Genomic DNA, 23076 nt, shown 5'->3' on the forward strand with positions numbered 1-23076 from the left:
CCTCTCCCTGACTGAGTCTGTAATACCAACATGTTCCAAGCAGACCACCATTGTCCCTGTGCCCAAGAAAACAAAGGTAACCTGCCTAAATGACTACCACCCCATAGCACTCACCTTGGTAGCCATGAAGTGCTTTGAAAGACTGGTCATGACTCTCATCAACACCATCTTCCCAGGAACCCTAGACCCACTCCAATTCGCATACCGCCCAAACATATCCACAGATGATGCAATCTCAATCGCACTCCATACTGCCCTTTCCCACCTGGACAAAAGGAACACCTATGTGAGAATGCTGTTCATTGACTACAGCTCAGCGTTCAACACCATAGTGCCCACAAAGCTCATCACTAAGCTAAGGACCATGGGACTAAACACCGCCCCCAGGTGGTAAGGGTAGGTAACAACACATCTACCATGCTGATCCTCAACACTCAAGCTCCTCATGGGTGCGTGCTTAGTCCGCTCCTGTCAGGAAGTTAAAGCTTGGTCACAAATGGGTCTTCCAAATGGACAATGACCCCAAGCATACTTCCAAAGTTGTGGCAAAATAGCTTAAGGACAACAAAGTCAAAGTATTGGAGTGGCCATCACAAAGCCCTGACCTCAATCCCATAGAAAAAGTGTGTGCGAGCAAGGAGGCCTGCAAACCGGACTCAGTTACACCAGCTCTGTCAGGAGGAATAGGCCTCTACTGGGCTTTTACTTGGATTAAATGTCAGGAATTGTGAAAAACTGAGTTTAAATGCATTTTGCTAAGGTGTGTGTAAAGTTCAGACTTCAACTGTATAAACTATAAGTATATATGGGGGATTGGAAATAATGCATGTAATTACATCGATGGAAGCTACAATCTATCTGCAATGTCTACCCCCTGAAAACATTGTGATCATCACTGGCTGAAGGAGATGTATTTTCTTATATAGCTGTTTTTATAATTCTGTCTGTCTAAAACACTACCCTGGCACAGATTTGGGAGGAAAGCCTGAGCGGCTTAGCTCATTGTGAGAGAGTCTGATTGCAGTGAGCCAACACCTTCCGTTTTCTTCCCATATCATTGGATAAATTCTAAATGAAACTGTATTTGTTCAAAGAGCCTGATTGCTTACAGATGATAGATAGAACAAAATAAAACAACTAGAAATTGAGATCCATTTGTACTATATACTGTACATGAAAACTCCTCACACTGAAAACTGGGAAATCAATTTGTAGTGCCTTGTCTTCTTTCGTAGGTCACATCATGCAGTCAGTGTGCACACACAATTCTATGTGCTATGTCTTTTCTCTGAAAGTCATATTTGCTCTTAAGGAATGTGACACAGTCTCATGTCGGTTATGTGGGAGTGACGGGTAGACAGAAGGAAGGAATGGTATAAATAATCCTCTTAGAGCTATCCCCCTACTTTTTTCAATTTCCGCCTGAAGACATACCCAAATCTAACTGCCTGGAGCTCAGGCACAGAACCAAGGATATGCATATTCTTGGTACCATTTGAAAGAAAACACTCTAAAGTTTGCGTAAATGTGAATTGAATGTAGGAGAATATAACACAATAGATCTGGTTTAGATAATACATTGAAAAAAACATACGTTTTTTATTTGTATTGTTGTATCATCATCTTTAAAATGAACAAGATATAACAAACATTCAGATAGGATGATGGGGACAATTTCAGTGAAAAACATAAGAGGGCAACAGTACTTGTGCAAAGTTTCAGAATGATAACATCCAAAATGAGTGTGCTACATGACATTTATCATGAAGTCACCCAGGTGTCCCACACAAGTATCCCAAATGTACCCAAGTGGCAAAATTGGTGAAGTTATACATTTTGAATGGAATAACTATATACAAAATACCAAAATGGTATTCTAACACACCCCCCCCCCCCCCAAAAAAAAAAAAAAAAAAATTGAGAAAAAAACATGAACAAAATATATACACATTTAAAAAATAACACTTTCAATATTTGGAAGACCCTCAGTCTTCTACACAATATTATGCTGCTGATGCCAGGGGCCATAGCACATCCATGCCTGCAGAAATACATTTGGGCAGATGAACACCACTTGTGGCAGGAGCTGGATGAACCAGCTTCGGTGGGGGGTGGACACCTTGGCACTGGGGGCTCCCATTCGGAGTCAGTGTCGCTGTGAAAGAAAATGTTTAGTTAGAATAGTTTCACATATGAGCCCTGTATCAACAGGTATAATAAACAGATATATATATATAGTACATAGTATATAGTACAGGGAACATAAGGTTGAATATATTATTATAGACCTGCAAGATCTACTGTCTCTATTATATTATGACATTTCAGCTAGATCTACTGTCTCTATTATATTATGACAGACCAGCTAGATCTACTGTCTTTATTATATTACAACAGACCAGCTGTATCTACTGTCTCCATTTCACTTTGGCCATTGTTGTGGGCCTGCCCTCCCCTCAACAGCCTCAAATAGGCTCTTTCATTTCACAAATAATATTTTATATTATTAATTTCAAACAACGGCATTAGCATGAGAATAACTTACCAGTCCAAAACGATGTCCTCTCCGTTCAAAAAATATTCCTCTATTTGGGAATCGCTAAATGAATCGTCCTCGGTCTTTACGCCAGAGTTTACTACATGGGTTGGTCTTCCAACAAATAAACATTACATATTGCCGTTTACCTCAGCTCATTGGCTATCTACCCAGCTAGATTTCAAGACGATCAGTGGTCATTGGGATAAAATACAGTCAGTCATGAAACAGCGGGCAAATCATTGGTGCACAATGATGTCATTACTTGTTGTCTTCAAATCGGTTTCTTTCAGTCAATACGTCCCGTGAAATCATCCATCAGGTTTGGTTGTGTTACAAACAAACCAGTTGATTGCAATGAAACCAAACATGACTGGAAAAGTCATGTTCTGTGTGTGTATTTACCTCGAATGTGTCGTTGAAAATGGAATGAGACGGAATTCACGACACAAGCGGTTCACAAAAATGTTCGTGTTAGGCTATAAAAATGGATTTTATTAAACAAAAAAACATTCATTGTGTAACAATGAGCATTGGGATTGCAAACAGAGGAAGATCGTCAAAGGTAAACAATTTATTTTATTGCAGTTTGTGATTTTGTTACGCCTGTGCTGGTTGAAATGGTTGTTTTTTATGGGGCTCTGTCCTCAGAAAATCGTACCGTATTCTTTCGCAGTAAATCCTGTTTTAAATCTGACAACGCAGTTGGATTAGCAAGATTCTAGGCTTTCGAAACATGTGAGACACTTGTATTTTCATGAATGTTTAATATTACTATTTATGTAGCGATCACCGTATGTTGTCGAATTTCAGCCCGCTACCGGGTTCCGTGCGCAGAGGTTAAGCAATAAGGCCCAAGTGGGTGTGGCATATGGTCAATTTACCACGGCTAAGGGCTATTCTTAAGCACGACCCAACGCAGAGTGCCTGTATTTTTTATTTTTATTTAACCAAGTAGGCTAGTTGAGAACAAATTCTCATTTACAACTGCGACCTGGCCAAGATAAAGCAAAACAGTGTGACACAAACAACTACACAGAGTTAAACATGGAATAAACAAACATACAGTCAATAACACAATAGAGAAAAAAAGTCTATATAAAGTGTGTGCAAATGAGGTAAGATAAGGGAGGTAAGGCTATAAATAGGTCATATTGGCGAAATCATGTCAATTTAGCAATTAAACACTGGAGTGATAGATGTGCAGAAGATGAATGTGCAAGTAGAGATACTGGGGTGCAAAGGAGTAGCAAAAAAAATAACAGTATGGGGATGAGGTAGTTGGATGGAATATTTACAGATGGGCTATGTACAGGTGCAGTGATCTGTGAGCTGCTCTAACAGCTGGAGCTTAAAGTTAGTGAGGGAGATATAAGTCTCCAGCTTCAGTGATCGTTCCAGTCATTGGCAGCAGAGAACTGGAAGGAAAGGCGGCCAAAGGAGGAGTTGGCTTTGGGGATTACCAGTGAAATATACCTGTTGGAGCACATGCTACGGGTGGGTGATGCTGTGGTGACCAGTGAGCTGAGATAAGGTGGGGCTTATAGATGACCTGGAGCCAGTGGGTTTGGCGATGAATATGAAGCGAGGGCCAGCCAACTAGAGCACACAGGTTGCAGTGGTGGGTAGTATATGTGGCTTTGGTGACAAAACGGATGGCACTGTGATAGACTGCATCCAATTTGCTGAGTAGAGTAAAGTCAAGGATCGGCAGGATAGTCAGATTTATGAGGGTATGTTTGATACAGTCCTTAGCCATGGTATATTGGCAATATACCACAAACACCCAAGGTGCCTTATTGGTTTTATAAACTGGTTACCAACATAATTACATCAGTAAAAATACATGTTTTGTTATACCCATGGTATATGGTCTGATATACCACGACTTTCAGCCAATCAGCATTCATGGCTCGAACCACCCAGTTTATATTCATGCAAAAGACACAGCAAAGAACAATGTTGGTTTCTCCTATACCTTATTCCGTCTGTCTGTTGACAAAATAAGCAACTACACTCCAAAAGGGTTCTTCAGCTATCCCCATAGGTGAACCCTATGGGGAGAGTTGACTAACCTATGTTTTTCATCTTATATGTTCTCTGGTTCCAGGTAGAACCCTTTTTGGTTACATGTAGAACACTTTTTGGTTCAATGTAGAACCCTCTGTGGAAAGGGTTCTACATGGAACCCAAAACAGTTATTCCTTGAACTAAAGAGTGTTCTTCAAAGGGTTCTCCTATGGGGAGAGTTGACTAACCTATGTTTTTCATCTTATATGTTCTCTGTTTGCTGGTTGAGAGAGGGACAGAGAGAAAGACAGAGAGACAGACAGCAAGACAATTATACAGACAGAGAGTCATAGAGAAAGTGAGACAGAGGGACAGACATAGAGACAGAGATGTATTCCCGAAACTGCTAACAGTTTGAACAATCCTGTTGGCATCCACTCTACTGTAGGTGTCAAAAGATATTCAGAGTGTTAATTTAACACATGCTCAGTCTATCGGAGTTGAAACTCATCATCCAAACTAAATGATAGAATCTCGCTATTACCATTTTTCAGCAAGCTCTTGTAATTGAAACCAGTCGCAGCACTGAATGGGTTTCCTCTACTGTGCCAAGCCAAAGTGTGTGTGTGTGTGTGTGTGTGTGTGTGTGTGTGTGTGTGTGTGTGTGTGCGTGCGCGGGGGCGTGTGTATGTGTGTGCGTGTGTGTGTGTATGTGCCCCTGTGAGGCTGTGCGTGCATATGTGACTCGAGATTCAATTAACTGTTCGTCTCGTTTCTGTCCCAGCGAATTTCTGCATCAATAACCACGGTGGAGACGATCTCTCACAAGACCTGACCAGCGACACACAATCAGATGCTGTCATTCACACTTACGCATGCATTCTGTCATGGTCAGATTGGCCAACATGCAATTCATTTGGATTGTCTTACAGTACATTGATATACATCTCCTCAATCCTAAACAGCACAATATAGCAATAGTCAATCCATCAGAATCAACCGTGCAACCAAGTGCTGCTGTCTGTGTCATAGTATATACCGTTACTGGAGAGTGGGTTGACTGCCTTAGGCCTGCTTCCCTCTCTGTATCTGCACTCAAAACTATTGTGTTCCCTTGAAATACAATCTATAAATGTACTCTATCAGATCCATAAACCTCAATCAGGTGACAGGGGGAGTGTCGGGGAGTGTTGCAGTGTATAAAGCCAGCCAGACACAGTAAGACTGAATCCAACCCTACAATAGTAGATGTCTGTCACAATGTAAGCGTTCAGTCATTGAGGTGATTCATCCACTGGATTTCTATTCCAATACAGGGCGGAGGAGTGTTGTAATATGTATAGCTAGTAAGACAGCCAGCCACCACAACACTGAATGTAACCCTACAATGGGAAATGTCTGTCACAATATTTACATCAGTGAGATTCACTGTGACAGGGGGATAGTAGCAGTGTGTGATTCAATAGTAAACCAGACAGATCCCACAACAATAAATACAGCACTAAAATAAGCTTTCTGTCAAAAAGACAGATTTCTGACATAATACATGTGAGCATGTCTGTGTGTTGTAATGTGTATTACAGCCAGCCACCACAATACTGAATATAACCCCACGAAACTTAAAATAACCCCACAATACTGAATATAACCCCACGATACTGAATATAACGCCACAATACTGAATATGACCCCACAATACTGAATATGACCCCTGTCGTGTCTTTGGCATCATTAAAAGTGAAGACTGTTTATTTTCTCAAATCAATTCTCTGTAATTATTATTATGTGATTAAACTCATCAGGTAAATGTAATTAACTAGGAAGTCGGGGCACCAAGGAAAATCTTCAGATTCCAAAGTTATAATTCTCCTAATATAACTCTTCATATATTTTAATATCTGATCAATTAGTCTTCTCATTAATGAATTATTATTTACCTCACATTAGTGTCATTCCAAACGTCGTAAATTGTTGGTTATCTGCACGAACCCAGCCTTTACTATGAATCATCCATACACCAATTGGCTAAATCAGTGATTTACTGACTAACTAAATAATCACAGAAATGCATAAACAAACAACACAGTAGATATTGGTTACTAACACAGGACAGGGAAGATGCCCTAGTGGGCTAAGCCGATATGACGGCTTGGTGGACAAAGGGAAGTGGGTGTGGACTGAGCGAGAATGGGAAAGACCAGAGGGATCACTACACACAGTACTACTATAATTATATTAATTGAAATGCTAATCCTTTGCACATGAACGCTCACTCACTCGGGAATAATTGCAATCAATATATATTCACATCCAGGTGTCATCGTGATCTCTGTTGGAATCTTCAGTCCGTCTGCTGGAGAGTCAGTTCATCCGCGTCTCTCTCTTTCTCTGCATCCCTGAAGTATTTTGTGGTTAGAATGGATACTTCAGAGTACCATTCAGAAATGTTCTCATTAGAGTAGATGTTTCGGCGGTTGTCGGAAATAGCATCCCAGGTTTACATAATTTCTAGCTGCAGACTAGTAATTAGTATCTAAGATGTGCTCTTATTCTGTCGGGATCGATCAACCATTTCCAGCCGTGTAGCCAATGCTCCACGTGGAATGGTTAGGAATTCAATAATGATTCGCAATCACAGCTCACGCTGTGGGTTTGCTTAGTCTAAACTATTCGCAATCACAGCTCACGCTGTGGGTTTGCTCAGTATTGGTACTCAAACCTGTGCCACCTCAGCTGACACCGAGGTATTAGTGGTCTGAAGAGGATTTCCTCAGGAGGGGTTTTTATTTGTGACAATAGGAAAGGACTGTTCCATGATACCAGATCATGTCTGTATTCACGGGGTGGGCCAATGACTTTGTTAAACTTTAAAGGGAATACAATTCTCTCCCATTAAAGGTTTAACATCACATTACATCATTTCACAAATGGTTTCATCTTTACTCATTCATTTTATGTCCACGGCCCAATACCACCTATTCACAAGTGGACATTTTGTTTCAAATTCTCATTTTGGGAAATTAGGAGTTGGCCATGTGAAATCCTTTGTTCTATCTGTCACTCTTTCTGCATGTCCAGGAGGAGAGAGTCTCCGCAACGAATTTACGACCAGAGATAACAGAACTTGGGTGTAGGAGAGAGCGGGAAGCCATGCTCTATACCCAGAAGGAGCCACTCCATGACACCTCACAATACTTAATATAACCCTACAATACTGCATATAAAACCAGAATACTGAAAATGAGCCCACAATACTGCATATAAACCCACCATACTGAGTATAACACCACAATACTGAATATAAAACCCAACAACACTTAATAGAACCACACAATACTGAATATGACCCCACAATACTGAATACAAACCAACAATACTGGGGAAAAACACACTACTGAATATGACCGCACAAAAATGAGTATAACCCCAGAATAGTAAATGTAACCCCCCAATACCTAAAATGAACACACAATACTGAAAATGACCACACAATACTGAATATGACCCCACAAAACTAAATATAACACAGAAAATACTGAAAATAAGATCACAATACTGAATATAATACTACAATACTGAAAAAACACAGAAAACTGAATATACACTAAATGCTGAAAATAACACCACAGTACTGAATATAACACCACAATGCTGAATATAACATCACAATACTGAAAACAACCCCACAATACTGTAGAAAAAAAACAATACTGAATAAAACCTCACAATTCTGAATATAACCCCACACTACTGAAAATAACCCCACAATTCGGAATACAACCCCACAATATTGAAAATAACTCCACAATTCTAAATATTACAACACAATACTAAATATTACCCCACAATATTGAATAAAACACTACAATACTGAATATAACACCACCATAGTGAATATAACTAAACAATACTGAATATAACCCCACAATACTAAAAATAACCCCACAATACTGAATGTGACCCCACAATACTGAATATAACTCCACAATACTGAATATGACCCCACAATACTGAATATAACTCCACAATACTGAATATAACCCCACAATACTGAATATTACAACACAATACTAAATATTACCCCACAATATTGAATAAAACACTACAATACTGAATATAACACCACCATAGTGAATATAACTAAACAATACTGAATATAACCCCACAATACTGAATATAACTCCACAATACTGAGTGTAATACAACAATACTGAATATAACACCACAATACTGAATATAACACCACAATACTGAATATAACACCACAGTTCTCAAAATGACATGGAAAATACTGAAAATTACTCCACAAAAGTCAATATTATACTACAATACTGAATAACCTCACAATTCTAATTACAACCCCAAGCACTGAATATAACCCCACACACAATACTGAATATTACACCACACACAATACTGAATATTACCCCACACACAATACTGAATATTACCACACAAAAGTGAACATGACCCCACAATACTGAACATAACTACACAATATTAAATATGACCCCGCAATACTGAATATAACACCACAATACGGAATAAAACCCCACAATGCCAAATATGAAAACACAACATAATCTAACCCCACAGGACTGAATATGACACGACAATACTGAATGTAACACCACAATACTGAACATAACATCACTATACTGATTATAGCACCATAATACTGAATATAACTCCACAATACTCAATATAATCCTACAACACCGAGTATAACACCAATATCATGAATGTGACACCACAATACTGAATGTCACAACACAAACCTGAAAATAACACCACAATAATGACTATAACTCTAAAATACTGAATGTAACACCACAATACTGAATATAACACAGAAAATACTGAATTTAAGACAGTACTGAATATAAGACCACAATTATGAATATAACCACACAATACTGAATATAACACCACAATACTGAACATAACCCCACAATTCTAAATATAACACCGAAAATACTGAATAAAAGACAAAGTATTGAATATAATACCACAATACTGAATATAACCCTGCAAAACTGAAAATGAACCCTGCAAAACTGAAAATTTGCCTCACAATACTAAATATAAACACACAATACTGCATTAAACTCCAAAATACTGAAATCTAACACCACCGTACTGAATTTAACCCCATAATACTGAATATAACACTCCATTACTGAATATAACCCCAGAACACTGAATTTAACCCCAAAATACTGAATACAACACCAAACAAACTTAATATAAGACCACAATACTAAATATGAACCCAAAATACTAAACATAAGCCCAAAGTACTGAATATATACCCAAAATACTGAATAAAACCAAACAGGACTGACTAACCCAACAAAACTAAATATAACCCCACAATAGTGAAAACATCACTATACAATATAATACCACAAAAATTTAAATTTACCCGCAATACTGAACATTAACCCCACAATACTAAATAGAAACCCACAATACTGAATATAACCCCAAAATACTGAATATAACACCACCGTACTGAAAATAACACTACAATAATGAATTAAACACCATAATACTGAATATAACACTGAAAATACTAAATATAAGACCACAAAGCTAAAAATAAATACAAAATACAAAAAAAATACAAAAACTGAAAATAACCCCAGAATACTGATTATTTCCACACAATACTGAAAATATCCAAACATGACTGAATAAAACCTAACAGTGCTGAACACAACCCCACAAAACTGAACATAACCACATTAACCTGAATATAACACTGAACATACTGAATATAAGACCACAATAATAAATATCAACCCAAAATACTGAATAGAACCCGAAAAAACTGAATATATCCACACAATACTGAATATAACCCTGGAACACATAATATGACCAGAACTGAAAATAACACCACAATCTTGAATATAACCCCAAAATACTGACTATAAGGATAAAATACCAAACATAACACAACAATACTGAATATAACCCAACAATACTGAATATAACACAGAAAATTATGAATATAAGGCAAAAGTACTGAATATAATAACGCAATACTGAATATAAGACCACAACACTGAATATAACCACAAAATACTGAAAATAACCCCACAATACCAAATATAAACCCACAATACCAAATATAACCCCACAATACCAAATATAAACCCACAATACCAAATATAACCCCACAATACCAAATATAAACCCACAATACCAAATAGAACCCCACAATACCAAATATAAACCCACAATACCAAATATAACCCCACAATACCAAATATAAACCCACAATACCAAATATAAACCCACAATACCAAATATAAACCCACAATACCAAATATAAACCCACAATACCAAATATAACCCCACAATACCAAATATAAACCCACAATACCAAATATAAACCCACAATACCAAATATAAACCCACAATACCAAAAGTAAAATACATTTAAAATGAAAAATACTGAATATAACCTCACAAAACTGAATATAACACCACACTACTGAATATAACCTCACAAAACTGAATATAACACCACACTACTGAATATAACCTCACAAAACTGAATATAACACCACACTACTGAATATAACCTCACAAAACTGAATATAACACCACACTACTGAATATAACCTCACAAAACTGAATATAACACCACACTACTGAATATAACCTCACAAAACTGAATATAACACCACACTACTGAATATAACCTCACAAAACTGAATATAACACCACACTACTGAATATAACCTCACAAAACTGAATATAACACCACACTACTGAATATAACCTCACAAAACTGAATATAACACCACACTACTGAATATAACCTCACAAAACTGAATACAACACCACAATTTTTTATTTGTTTTATTTTATTTCACCTTTATTTAACCAGGTAGGCTAGTTGAGAAGAAGTTATCATTTACAACTGCGACCTGGCCAAGATAAAGCATAGCAGTGTGAACAGACAACACAGAGTTACACATGGAGTAAACAATAAACAAGTCAATAACACAGTAGAAAAAAAAGAAAAAAAAAGAGTCTATATACATTGTGTGCAAAAGGCATGAGGCGGTAGGTGAATAATTACAATTTTGCAGATTAACACTGGAGTGATAAATGATCAGATGGTCATGTACAGGAAGAGATACTGGTGTGCAAAAGAGCAGAAAGTAAATAAATATAAACAGTATGGGGATGAGGTAGGTAAAAATGGGTGGGCTATTTACCGATAGACTATGTACAGCTGCAGCGATCGGTTAGCTGCTCAGATAGCAGATGTTTGAAGTTGGTGAGCGAGATAAAAGTCTCCAACTTCAGCGATTTTTGCAAATCGTTCCAGTCACAGGCAGCAGAGAACTGGAATGAAAGGCGGCCAAATGAGGTGTTGGCTTTAGGGATGATCAGTGAGATACACCTGGTGTTGCCATCGTGACCAGTGAACTGAGATAAGGCGGAGCTTAACATAGCATGGACTTGTAGATGACCTGGAGCCAGTGGGTCTGGTGACGAATATGTAGCGAGGGCCAGCCGACTAGAGCATACAGGTCGCAGTGGTGGGTGGTATAAGGTGCTTTAGTAACAAAACGGATGGCACTGTGATAAACTGCATCCAGTTTGCTGAGTAGAGTATTGGAAGCTATTTTGTAGATGACATCGCCAAAGTCGAGGATCGGTAGGATAGTCAGTTTTACTAGGGTAAGTTTGGCGGCGTGAGTGAAGGAGGCTTTGTTGCGGAATAGAAACCCGACTCTAGATTTTATTTTAGATTGGAGATGTTTGATATGAGTCTGGAAGGAGAGTTTACAGTCTAGCCAGACACCTAGGTACTTTGTGCAGACCTCACTATCCTCTGGAGAGCCTTACGGTTGTGGGCAAAGCAGTTGCCGTAACAGGCGGTGAGACAACCCGAAAGGACACTCTCGATTGTGCATCTGTAGAAGTTTGTGAGTGCTTTTGGTGACAAGCCGAATTTCTTCAGCCTCCTGAGGTTGAAGAGGCACTGCTGCGCCTTCTTCACAACGCTGTCTGTGTGGATGGACCAATTCGGTTTGTCCGTGATGTGTACGCCGAGGAACTTAAAACTTACTACCTTCTCCACTACTGTCCTTTCAATGTGGATAGGGGGGTGCTCGCTCTGCTGTTTCCTGAAGTCCACAATCATCTCCTTTGTTTTGTTGACGATGATTGTGAGGTTATTTTCCTGACAACACACTCCTAGGGCCCTCACCTCCTCCTTGTAGGCCGTCTCGTCGTTGTTGGTAATCAAGCCTACCACTGTAGTGTCGTCCGCACACTTGATGATTGAGTTGGAAGTGTGCATGGCCACGCAGTCGTGGGTGAACAGGGAGTACAGGAGAGGGCTCAGAACGCACCCTTGTGGGGCCCCAGCGTTGAGGATCAGCGGGGTGGATATGTTGTTACCTACCCTCACCACCTGGGGGCGGCCCGTCGGGAAGTCCAGTACCCAGTTGCACAGGGCGGGGTCGAGACCCAGGGTCTCGAGCTTGATGACGAGTTTGGAGGGTACTATGGTGTTAAATGCTGAGCTGCAGTCAATGAACAGCATTCTCACATAGGTATTCCTCTTGTCCAGATAGGTTAGGGCAGTGTGCAGTGTGGTTGCGATTGCATCGTCTGTAGACCTATTGGGGCGGTAAGCAAATTGGAGTGGGTCTAGGGTGTCAGGTAGGGTGGAGGTGATATGGTCCTTGACTTGTACCTCAAAGCACTTCATGATGATGGAAGTGAGTGCTACGGGGCGATAGTCATTTAGCTCAGCTACCTTAGCTTTCTTGGGAACGGAAATAATGGTGGGCCTCTTGAAGCATGTGGGAACAGCAAGTTGGGAAAAGGATTGATTGAATATAAACACACAGCTGGTCTGCGCATGCTCTGAGGACGCTTCTGGGGATGCCGTCTGAGCCTGCAGCCTTGCGAGGGTTATAACGTTTAAATGTTATACTCACGTCGGCTGCAGTGAAGGAGAGTCCGCAGGTTTTGGTAGCAGGCAGTGTCAGTGGCACTGTATTGTCCTCAAAGCGAGCAAAGAAGTTATTTAGTCTGTATGGGAGCAAGACATCCTGGTCCACAACGGTGCTGGTTTTCTTTTTGTATTCCGTGATTGACTGTAAACCCTGCCACATACAGTGCCTTGTGAAAGTATTCGGCCCCCTTGAACTTTGCGACCTTTTGCCACATTTCAGGCTTCAAACATAAAGATATAAAACTGTATTTTTTTGTGAAGAATCAACAACAAGTGGGACACAATCATGAAGTGGAACGACATTTATTGGATATTTCAAACTTTTTTAACAAATCAAAAACTGAAAAATTGGGCGTGCAAAATTATTCAGCCCCTTTACTTTCAGTGCAGCAAACTCTCTCCAGAAGTTCAGTGAGGATCTCTGAATGATCCAATGTTGACCTAAATGACTAATGATGATAAATACAATCCACCTGTGTGTAATCAAGTCTCCGTATAAATGCACCTGCACTGTGATAGTCTCAGAGGTCCGTTAAAAGCGCAGAGAGCATCATGAAGAACAAGGAACACACCAGGCAGGTCCGAGATACTGTTGTGAAGAAGTTTAAAGCCGGATTTGGATACAAAAATATTTCCCAAGCTTTAAACATCCCAAGGAGCACTGTGCAAGCGATAATATTGAAATGGAAGGAGTATCAGACCACTGCAAATCTACCAAGACCTGGCCGTCCCTCTAAACTTTCAGCTCATACAAGGAGAAGACTGATCAGAGATGCAGCCAAGAGGCCCATGATCACTCTGGATGAACTGCAGAGATCTACAGCTGAGGTGGGAGACTCTGTCCATAGGACAACAATCAGTCGTATATTGCACAAATCTGGCCTTTATGGAAGAGTGGCAAGAAGAAAGCCATTTCTTAAAGATATCCATAAAAAGTGTCGTTTAAAGTTTGCCACAAGCCACCTGGGAGACACACCAAACATGTGGAAGAAGGTGCTCTGGTCAGATGAAACCAACATTTAAATTTTTGGCAACAATGCAAAACGTTATGTTTGGCGTAAAAGCAACACAGCTCATCACCCTGAACACACCATCCCCACTGTCAAACATGGTGGTGGCAGCATCATGGTTTGGGCCTGCTTTTCTTCAGCAGGGACAGGGAAGATGGTTAAAATTGATGGGAAGATGGATGGAGCCAAATACAGGACCATTCTGGAAGAAAACCTGATGGAGTCTGCAAAAGACCTGAGTCTGGGACGGAGATTTGTCTTCCAACAAGACAATGATCCAAAACATAAAGCAAAATCTACAATGGAATGGTTCAAAAATAAACATATCCAGGTGTTAGAATGGCCAAGTCAAAGTCCAGACCTGAATCCAATCGAGAATCTGTGGAAAGAACTCAAAACTGCTGTTCACAAATGCTCTCCATCCAACCTCACTGAGCTCTAGCTGTTTTGCAAGGAGGAATGGGAAAAAATGTCAGTCTCTCGATGTGCAAAACTGATAGAGACATACCCCAAGCGACTTATAGCTGTAATCGCAGCAAAAGGTGACGCTACAAAGTATTAACTTAAGGGGGCTGAATAATTTTGCACGCCCAATTTTTCAGTTTTTGATTTGTTAAAAAAGTTTTAAATATCCAATAAATGTCGTTCCACTTCATGATTGTGTCCCACTTGTTGTTGATTCTTCACAAAAAAATACAGTTTTATATCTTTATGTTTGAAGCCTGAAATGTGGCAAAAGGTCGCAAAGTTCAAGGGGGCCGAATACTATCGCAAGGCACTGTATCTCTTGTGTCTGAGCAGTTGAATTGCAACTCTACTTAATCTCTATACTGACGTTTAGCTTGTCTGACTGCCTTGCAGAGGGAATAGCTACACTGTTTGTATTCGGTCATGTTTCCGGTCACCTTGCCCTGGTTAAAAGCAGTGGTTCGCGCTTTCAGTTTCGCGCGAATGCTGCCATCAATCCACGGTTTCTGGTTTGGGAATGTTTTAATCGTTGTTGTGGGTATAACATCGCCGATGCACTTTCTAATGAACTCGCTCACCAAATCAACGTATTCGTCAATGTTCTTGTTGGACGCAATGCGGAACATATTCCAATCCACCTGATCGAAGCAGTCTTGAAGCGTGGATTCAGATAGGTCGGACCAGCGTTGAACAGACCTGAGCGCTGGAGCTTCTTGTTTTAGTTTCTGTCTGTAGGCTGGAAGCTACAAAATGGAGTCGTGGTCAGCATTTCCGAAAGGAGGGCGGGGGAGGGCCTTATATGCGTCTTGTTTTCAGATTAGCCTTGTTAAAATCCCTAGCTACAATGAATGCAGTCACAGGATATGTGGTTTCCAGTTTACATAGAGTCAAATAAAGTTTGTACAGGGCCATAGATGTGTCTGCTTGGGGGGTAATATATATGGCTGTGATTTTAATCGAAGAGAATTCCCTTGGTAGACAATCAGGTCGACATTTGATTGTGAGGAATTCGAAGTCAGGTGAACAGAAGGTCTTGAGTTCCTGAATGTTGTTATGATCACACTACGTCTCGTTAATCATAAGGCATACCCCCCCCCCCCCCCCCCCCCCCCCCCGACCCCTCTTCTTACCAGAAAGATGCTTGTTTCTGTCGGTGCGATGCGTGAAGAAACCAGCTTGCTGCACTGACTCCGATAGCATCTCTCGAGTGAGCCCTGTTTCCGTAAGGCAAAGAACGTTACAGTCTCTGATGTCTCTCTAGAATGCTACCCTTGCTCGGATTTCATCAACCTTGTTGTCAAGAGACTGGGCATTGGCGAGTAGTATGCTAGGGAGTGGTGCGCAATGTGCCCGTCTCCGGAGCCTGACCAGAAGACCGCTTCGTTTGCCCCTTTTACAGCGACGTTGTTTTGGTTCGCCGGCTGGGATCCGATCCATTGTCCTGGGTGGTGGGCAAAACACAGGATCCGCTTCGGGAAAGTCATATTCCTGGTCGTAATGATGGTGAGTTGACATTGCTCTTATATTCAGTAGTTCCTCCAGACTGTATGTAATGAAACCCAAGATTACCTGGGGTACCACTGTAAAAAATAACACGTAAAAAAACGAAATACTGCATAGTTTCCTAGGAACGCGAAGCGAGGCGGCCTTCTCTGTCGGCGCCGGAGTATGGTACACTGAATGTAACCCAACAATCCTGAATATAACACCACAATACTGAATATAACACTGCAATACTGAAAACCACAATACTGAATATAACACCACAATACTGAATATAACACCAAAAATGTAATATGACCCCACAAAACTGAATATAACACCATATTAATGAATATAACCCCACAATAATGAATATAACCCCACAATACAGAATAGAACTACACAAAATGGAATATAACACCACAATACTGAATAAAATGATACAATACTGAATATTCTGTAACCACACAATACTGAATGTAACACCACAAAACTGAATAATACACCATAATACTGAATATAACCTCAGAATTTTGAATATAACACCACAATACTGAATATTACACTACAATACTGAATATAACCTCAGAATTTTGAATATAAAACCACAATATTGAATTTAACACCACAATATTGCATTTTAATCCACAATACTGAATATTACTCCACAATACTGAATATAACCCCACAATACTGAATCTTACACCAGAATACTGAATATAAGACCACAGTACTGAATATTACCCCACAATACTGAATATAACCCCACAATGGGATATGTTTGTCACAGTGTCAGCGTTTTCTCATTTAGATTATTTCTCCACAGGGTTTTTTTATGTAATGGAGCTTTTGTGTCTGCCACAGGCTTACATCTCATTTGCTGTTCACATAGATGCTGATAATCTTGCAATAGGGAAACATGCTTGCGTGAGGATCAATACATAAAAACATTAACAACGGTGATCTCTAACCCTTATCTGGGAGAGTTAGATGGATCAACACGTTCATAAGTCCACCATGAGACAATTACAACATACAGGTGTGCTCTCCTTAAAATTACCTTACATTAGAAATAAATCCCAAATAAATGATCAGTGATGAGCTAAAACAAAATTGAATCTCAATCTTATCTGGGCAAATGGTGGATAGGCTTGTAGGCTTGTAGAACTGTCTTTAAAAGATCATCTGTGGACATCCCACGCCTCTTACAAATCCCCTTTCACCTGCAAACACAACATGTTTATACTACACACAATTGGCCCACTAATTGACGATCAAATAAATTGATTAATTGATAACTTCATAACTAGATCAACTATAAAGTTGAGGTAGCGAAGTAACAAATTATCTGTGAGTGACAATCTACAGTGGGTGGACGCTATTCCAAACGGAGTCGCACCTAGTCAACATGGTGAGACAAGGGACTGATTCAAATGCGGACTCCCTGAGCGGCGCTGTCCGTGGTGCTGAATCTACTTGCACTGATGGCGACAGTCTAAAAGAACTCACCGCTCTCTTGCCATTACTTTGACTCAAGACCTCGCTTCACCAAGTATGAATTGATAATGAAACGATTATGTGAGATGAAAGGCTACAGCTGCGAGCTGGCAACGGAACCAGACCTGGGAACAGAACCAGAGCTGGGAACAGAACATGTAAACTCTCCTCCTCACCTTCCACCTCGTCCTCGGGCAGGTTGACCGGGGCTCGGTAGGCGAGCATGTCTGGGATGGTGCAGATGCCCCGGTACATCAAATTGGAGGTGATTGGATGCATGATAGGCATGGCTGCGGTGACGGTCTGGGGCTGCCACCTGTGCCCTGATCTTCATATAAGGGATAGTTCAAGAGAGTCACTCACAACTTTTCTCCAGTTTCAAACAGGGTGCGGAGGATCAAGTCCATGAATAGAAAGGAACAGATGTGGTCCCAGATTCGAGAGGCAGGAGAGAAGAGAGGATCCGTGGCACCCGTTCCTTGGTGAATGAACACGGAGAAGACTAGTGGATTATTGTTTTGATATATAAATATAAACTTGACGTTGTCACTGTATCTCCTTTTTATTTTTCTGGATACTTGACAGTTATTTGTTACACAAATTACGAGATATATCTAGCCTGGGTTGAGGAAATTAATTGACAATCATCGAGTTGAATTAATTGCCTAAATTGTCACACTTATACAGGCTATTTGCTGAACAAGACTAAACACATCACGGTGGCTCCATCTGCAGAGACACGCCGCCAGTGAGATGTCAGTGCAGATGAAAAGGAACAGCGGTTTCTCTCACTGGATTAGAAAACAAAGAGCTAAAATCCAAAAACAATGAGATCATTCAAAGATGCTTGATCCGTTGTTTTAGTCCAGTCATTAGTGCAGAGGCAGAATATTCGTTCATCCACTTGTTGGATCTTTTGAATGCGAGTTATTTTCTTGGTAGGCACGGTGTCCTTTTACCTTTCCATTGAGCTTTTAGTGATAAGATCCAGGTGAGAAACACAAAATAAATACGGACAGCGTAGAAATCAAAAGTACAAATGTACCTTCACTCAAACACAATAAATGTAAAGTCACCGAATCCTTAGAACATTCACTTAAAATAGCCTATGCATTCAGCGCGTGGGCAAACTCGCTCGCTCTTATTTGGTCATTGGAACGGGGGCGGCTTTCCATCTCCAATTCACTCTTCGCTCCACAGGTGAGGGGACGACGCTCTGTGTGGATTTTGTGAACTGCAACCCTGGCTCCTGTGTATAGTCAGCTATCTCTCTCCCACAGGAACACACACACACATTCCGTACCCTGACTCCAGTGTGTGTGGCTCTCTCGCACTGCGTGAATTCTGTATTCCACACAGCGCACGCACTAAATCCCGGTCTTGCTTGCCGTAGTGACACACGTGCTCCCCGGGTACCAAACAAACCATGAGAGCTGTGATTAATGACCACGAGCCACATTGTAGGATACGGATGAATTCTACCCTAGCATCTCTCCTAATGGAAATTAATATATTTTAATCTTGAGCCTTAAATTACATACTCTAGATGTTATACACTGAACAGCCAGGTGTGACATTGTGTCTGTTGACCAGAAACCATCGAAGGTGAAGCCAGTAAATGAGTAGAATTGAAATCATGCTAGTGGCTGTCATAATGCAGTAACAGTAAGTAACACACGTTTCTCATTAAGTTGATAAGGATGAAAAATGTTTCTGTTTTTTTTCAGATAGCGGTTCTTTACTGGCCTGTTGTTGTGTGGTTAATTAACTGCTTAGTGTTTTAAAAGATAAGTCACACACCCTTCCTTCCCAAGAGTGGCTGCCGAGGCAGATATATTTGCATAAGAATGGACAAGGGCATATACAGTAGGTTAATTTGCTTTTGAAAACCTTCACAATGTTGCATCATTAGCCCTTATCAACACTGCTGTGTGTGTGTTGCGCTTCGGGGGTAGTGGTACTCGCTAAGAAAGAAACGTGATGCCCATAACACTAGCAAGGCAGAGGTCCTGGTTTCTATTCTTGGTGTAGCCTGAATTAAGAGGAAGTGGTTCTCGCTTAACAAGCAGCGTGACATCCTTTTCACATGAGTGTGACTCTCTCACCCTTTCTCCCTCCCCCCTCTCTCTCTATCTCCCTTTCCCTCTCTCTCTCTCTCTGATGCACCAAAAATTCTTCCTGACTGGATATGATAACATTGTTTGATCACACTGTGGTTGAAGCTATGTTGACGACTGTGGAGAACAAGGTTGGGTCAATTCCATCTAAACTGAGGAATCAAATTTCCAGTCCTGAATTGTATTCCAACATGGCTGCAATCCTGGTGTTGTTGAGTCATGTTTAATTCTTAGAATTGAAAAGTAATGACATTACATCAAACAAATCATGAGTATACTGTTAAGAGTAAACAGACACACACAAACAAACACACACACACACACACACACACACACACACACACACACACATACACTACCGTTCAAAAGTTTAGGGTGACTTAGAAATGTAATTGTTTTTGAAAGAAAGGTACATTTATTGTTAACTAAATTAACATAAAATTAATCATAAATACAGCGTAGACATTGTTAATAATGTTGTAAATTACTATTGTAGCTGGAAACTGCAGATGTTTTTGTGGAGTATCTACTTAGGCCTACAGAGGCCCATTATCACCACCACTCCTGTGTTCTAAAGGCACGTTGTGTTAGCAAATCCAAGTTTATCCTTTTAAATGGCTATTTGATCATTAGAAAACCCTTTTGCAATTATGTTAGCACAGCTGAAAACTGTTGTTCTGATTAAAGAAGCAATATAACTGGCCTTCTTTAGACTAGCTGAGTATCTGGAGCATCAGCATTTGTGAGTTTGATTACAGGCTCAAAATGGCCAGAAACAAATAACTTTCTTCTGAAACTCGTCAGTCTATTCTTGTTCTGAAAAATTAAGGCTATTCCATGCGAGAAATTTCAAAGAAACTGAAGATCTTGTACAACGCTGTGTACTACTCCCTTCACAGAACAGCTCAAACTGGCCCTAACCAGAATTAAAAGATGAGTGGGAGGCCCCGGTGCACAACTGAGCAAGAGGACAAGTACATTATAGTGTCTAGTTTGAGAAACAGACGCCTCACAAATCCTCAACTGGCAGCTTCATTAAATGGTACCCGCAAAACACCAGTCTCAATGTCAACAGTTGGCTTTTTCTTTGCAACTCTGCCTAGAACGCCAGCATCCCAGAGTCACCACTTCCTTGTTGACGTTGAGACTGGTGTTTTGCGGGTACCATGTAATGAAGCTGCCAGTTGAGGATTTGTGAGGCGTCTGTTTCTCAAACTAGACACTATAATGTACTTGTCCTCTTGCTCAGTTGTGCACCGGGACCTCCCACTCCTCTTTCTATTCTGGTTAGGGCCAGTTTGCACTGTTCTGTGAAGGCAGTAGTACACAGTGTTGTATAAGATCTTCAGTTTCTTTGAAATTTCTCACATGGAATAGCCTTAATTTCTCAGAACAAGAATAGACTGACGAGTTTCAGAAGAAAGTCCTTTGTTTCTGGCCATTTTGGGCCTGTAATTAAACCCACAAATGCGGATGCTCCAGATACTCAACTAGTCCAAAGAAGGCCAGTTTTATTGCTTCTTTAATCAGAACAACAGTTTTCAGATGTGCTAACATTATTACAAAATGGTTTTCTATGATCAATTAGCCTTTTAAAATTATATAATAGGATTAGCTAACACAACGTGTTATTGGAACACAGGAGTGATGATTGCTGACAATGGGCCTCTGTACGCCTATGTAGATATTCCACAAAAAATTGTCATTTACAAAATTATTAACAATGTCTACACTGTATTTATGATCAATTTAATTTTATTTTAATGGACAAAAATGAGCTTTTCTTTCAAAAACAATGACATTTCTAGTGACCCCAAACTTTTGAACGGTGGTGTACATATACCTGTGAGACACACATGACATCCTGTGGACCTCAATTGTATTAATCCTTCCTCTGATCTCTCTCTCTCTCTCTTGCTCTCCCTCCATATCTCGCTTTCTCCCCTCTCTATATGTCTCTCTCTCTCTCTCTGTCTTCTTGCTCTTTCTCTCTCTGTCTTTCTCTCTCTTTCTTTCCCTGCCTCTATTCCACCCTCCATACATCCCATCCCTGTGTTAAATCAAAAGGCTGAGTAAAAACAACTCTCCACGTGATCGTTTGTTTCAACCAAGCATGGTCTGTGACTAACAATACCCTTCTCAGAAGAAACATTGAAAGCTTCTTTGGCATCTCCAAAATGATTCTCTGCAGCTACCACTTCCTCCTTATTGTCTAAAGGAGAAAGCCATTGCACCGAGTGACGGTTTGCCGGTTCGTCTGCCATTTCTTCACCGTTCATTTGGCACTGTGTGTTTTAGGGACCAAAACACACCGTCACTCTGTTCAGAGATGCTAAGTAATCTTGGCCGGTAAATGCTACCGACCGGTGTGTCTGTGCCTTAACAGCACAAACCTGGACTCTCACACTTTTATGTTCATAAAGCAGCCTACCTAAAGTCCACTCAATGGGGAGGCACTGAGAAGGTCAGACTGCTTTGTGCTTCCAATAGATACTCAATAGCCCTGACGTTTAGAACCTGATGCAGTCAGGGCCTTCCTTTGTAACTGCAGGTATATAATGATTTCCTTTTCCTGTGCAAGAGTATGTATCCTACTGTTTCTCTCTGGTTCACCTCAATGTCAGTGGTTTGGTGTGTCTGTCTGTTTGTCTGTCTGTCTCACTGTCTGTCTCAGCGCTAGCACTAGATGCCAGTGTTCCTACCATTACTGCCCACACAACACTCACTGCTTAGGCCCTCTCAATTTACTGAATTCCAAATTGACAAATATACTTCGTACCCCTAAGGCAGTTGTGTAGATGCGAGAAACAGTTAGGGGGAAGAGGATAGATTTGGAATTCAGTGTATGTTGTCTGGTAGATGTTCCCCATAATTTTTTTTTTTGCTGACCCTGTATCAGTTCTTAGGAACAACTTCTTCCCACTCTGTGTCCATGAGTTATGAGGTAGTGTAGCATAGAGACAA

General features: G+C 40.4%; 1 protein-coding gene across 2 annotated transcripts in view; it reads right to left on the minus strand.

Moving 5' to 3' along the window:
- LOC110536374 (calcium-binding protein 7) overlaps positions 1-19524 on the minus strand; it is a 56925-nt gene extending 37401 nt beyond the window's left edge. Inside the window, exon 1 of one of the 2 annotated variants that reach the window (XM_021622127.2) lies at positions 18172-19524. In XM_021622127.2, coding sequence (XP_021477802.1) covers positions 18172-18283 — 112 coding nt within the window. In that variant the 5' untranslated portion in view covers positions 18284-19524. The remainder of the gene's footprint in view (positions 1-18171) is intronic. The other variant, XM_021622128.2, reaches the window with a different exon arrangement.
- Positions 19525-23076: the final 3552 nt, after the last annotated feature.

This window comes from Oncorhynchus mykiss, chromosome 11, assembly GCF_013265735.2.
Source record: "Oncorhynchus mykiss isolate Arlee chromosome 11, USDA_OmykA_1.1, whole genome shotgun sequence".
Classification (NCBI taxonomy): domain Eukaryota; kingdom Metazoa; phylum Chordata; class Actinopteri; order Salmoniformes; family Salmonidae; genus Oncorhynchus; species Oncorhynchus mykiss.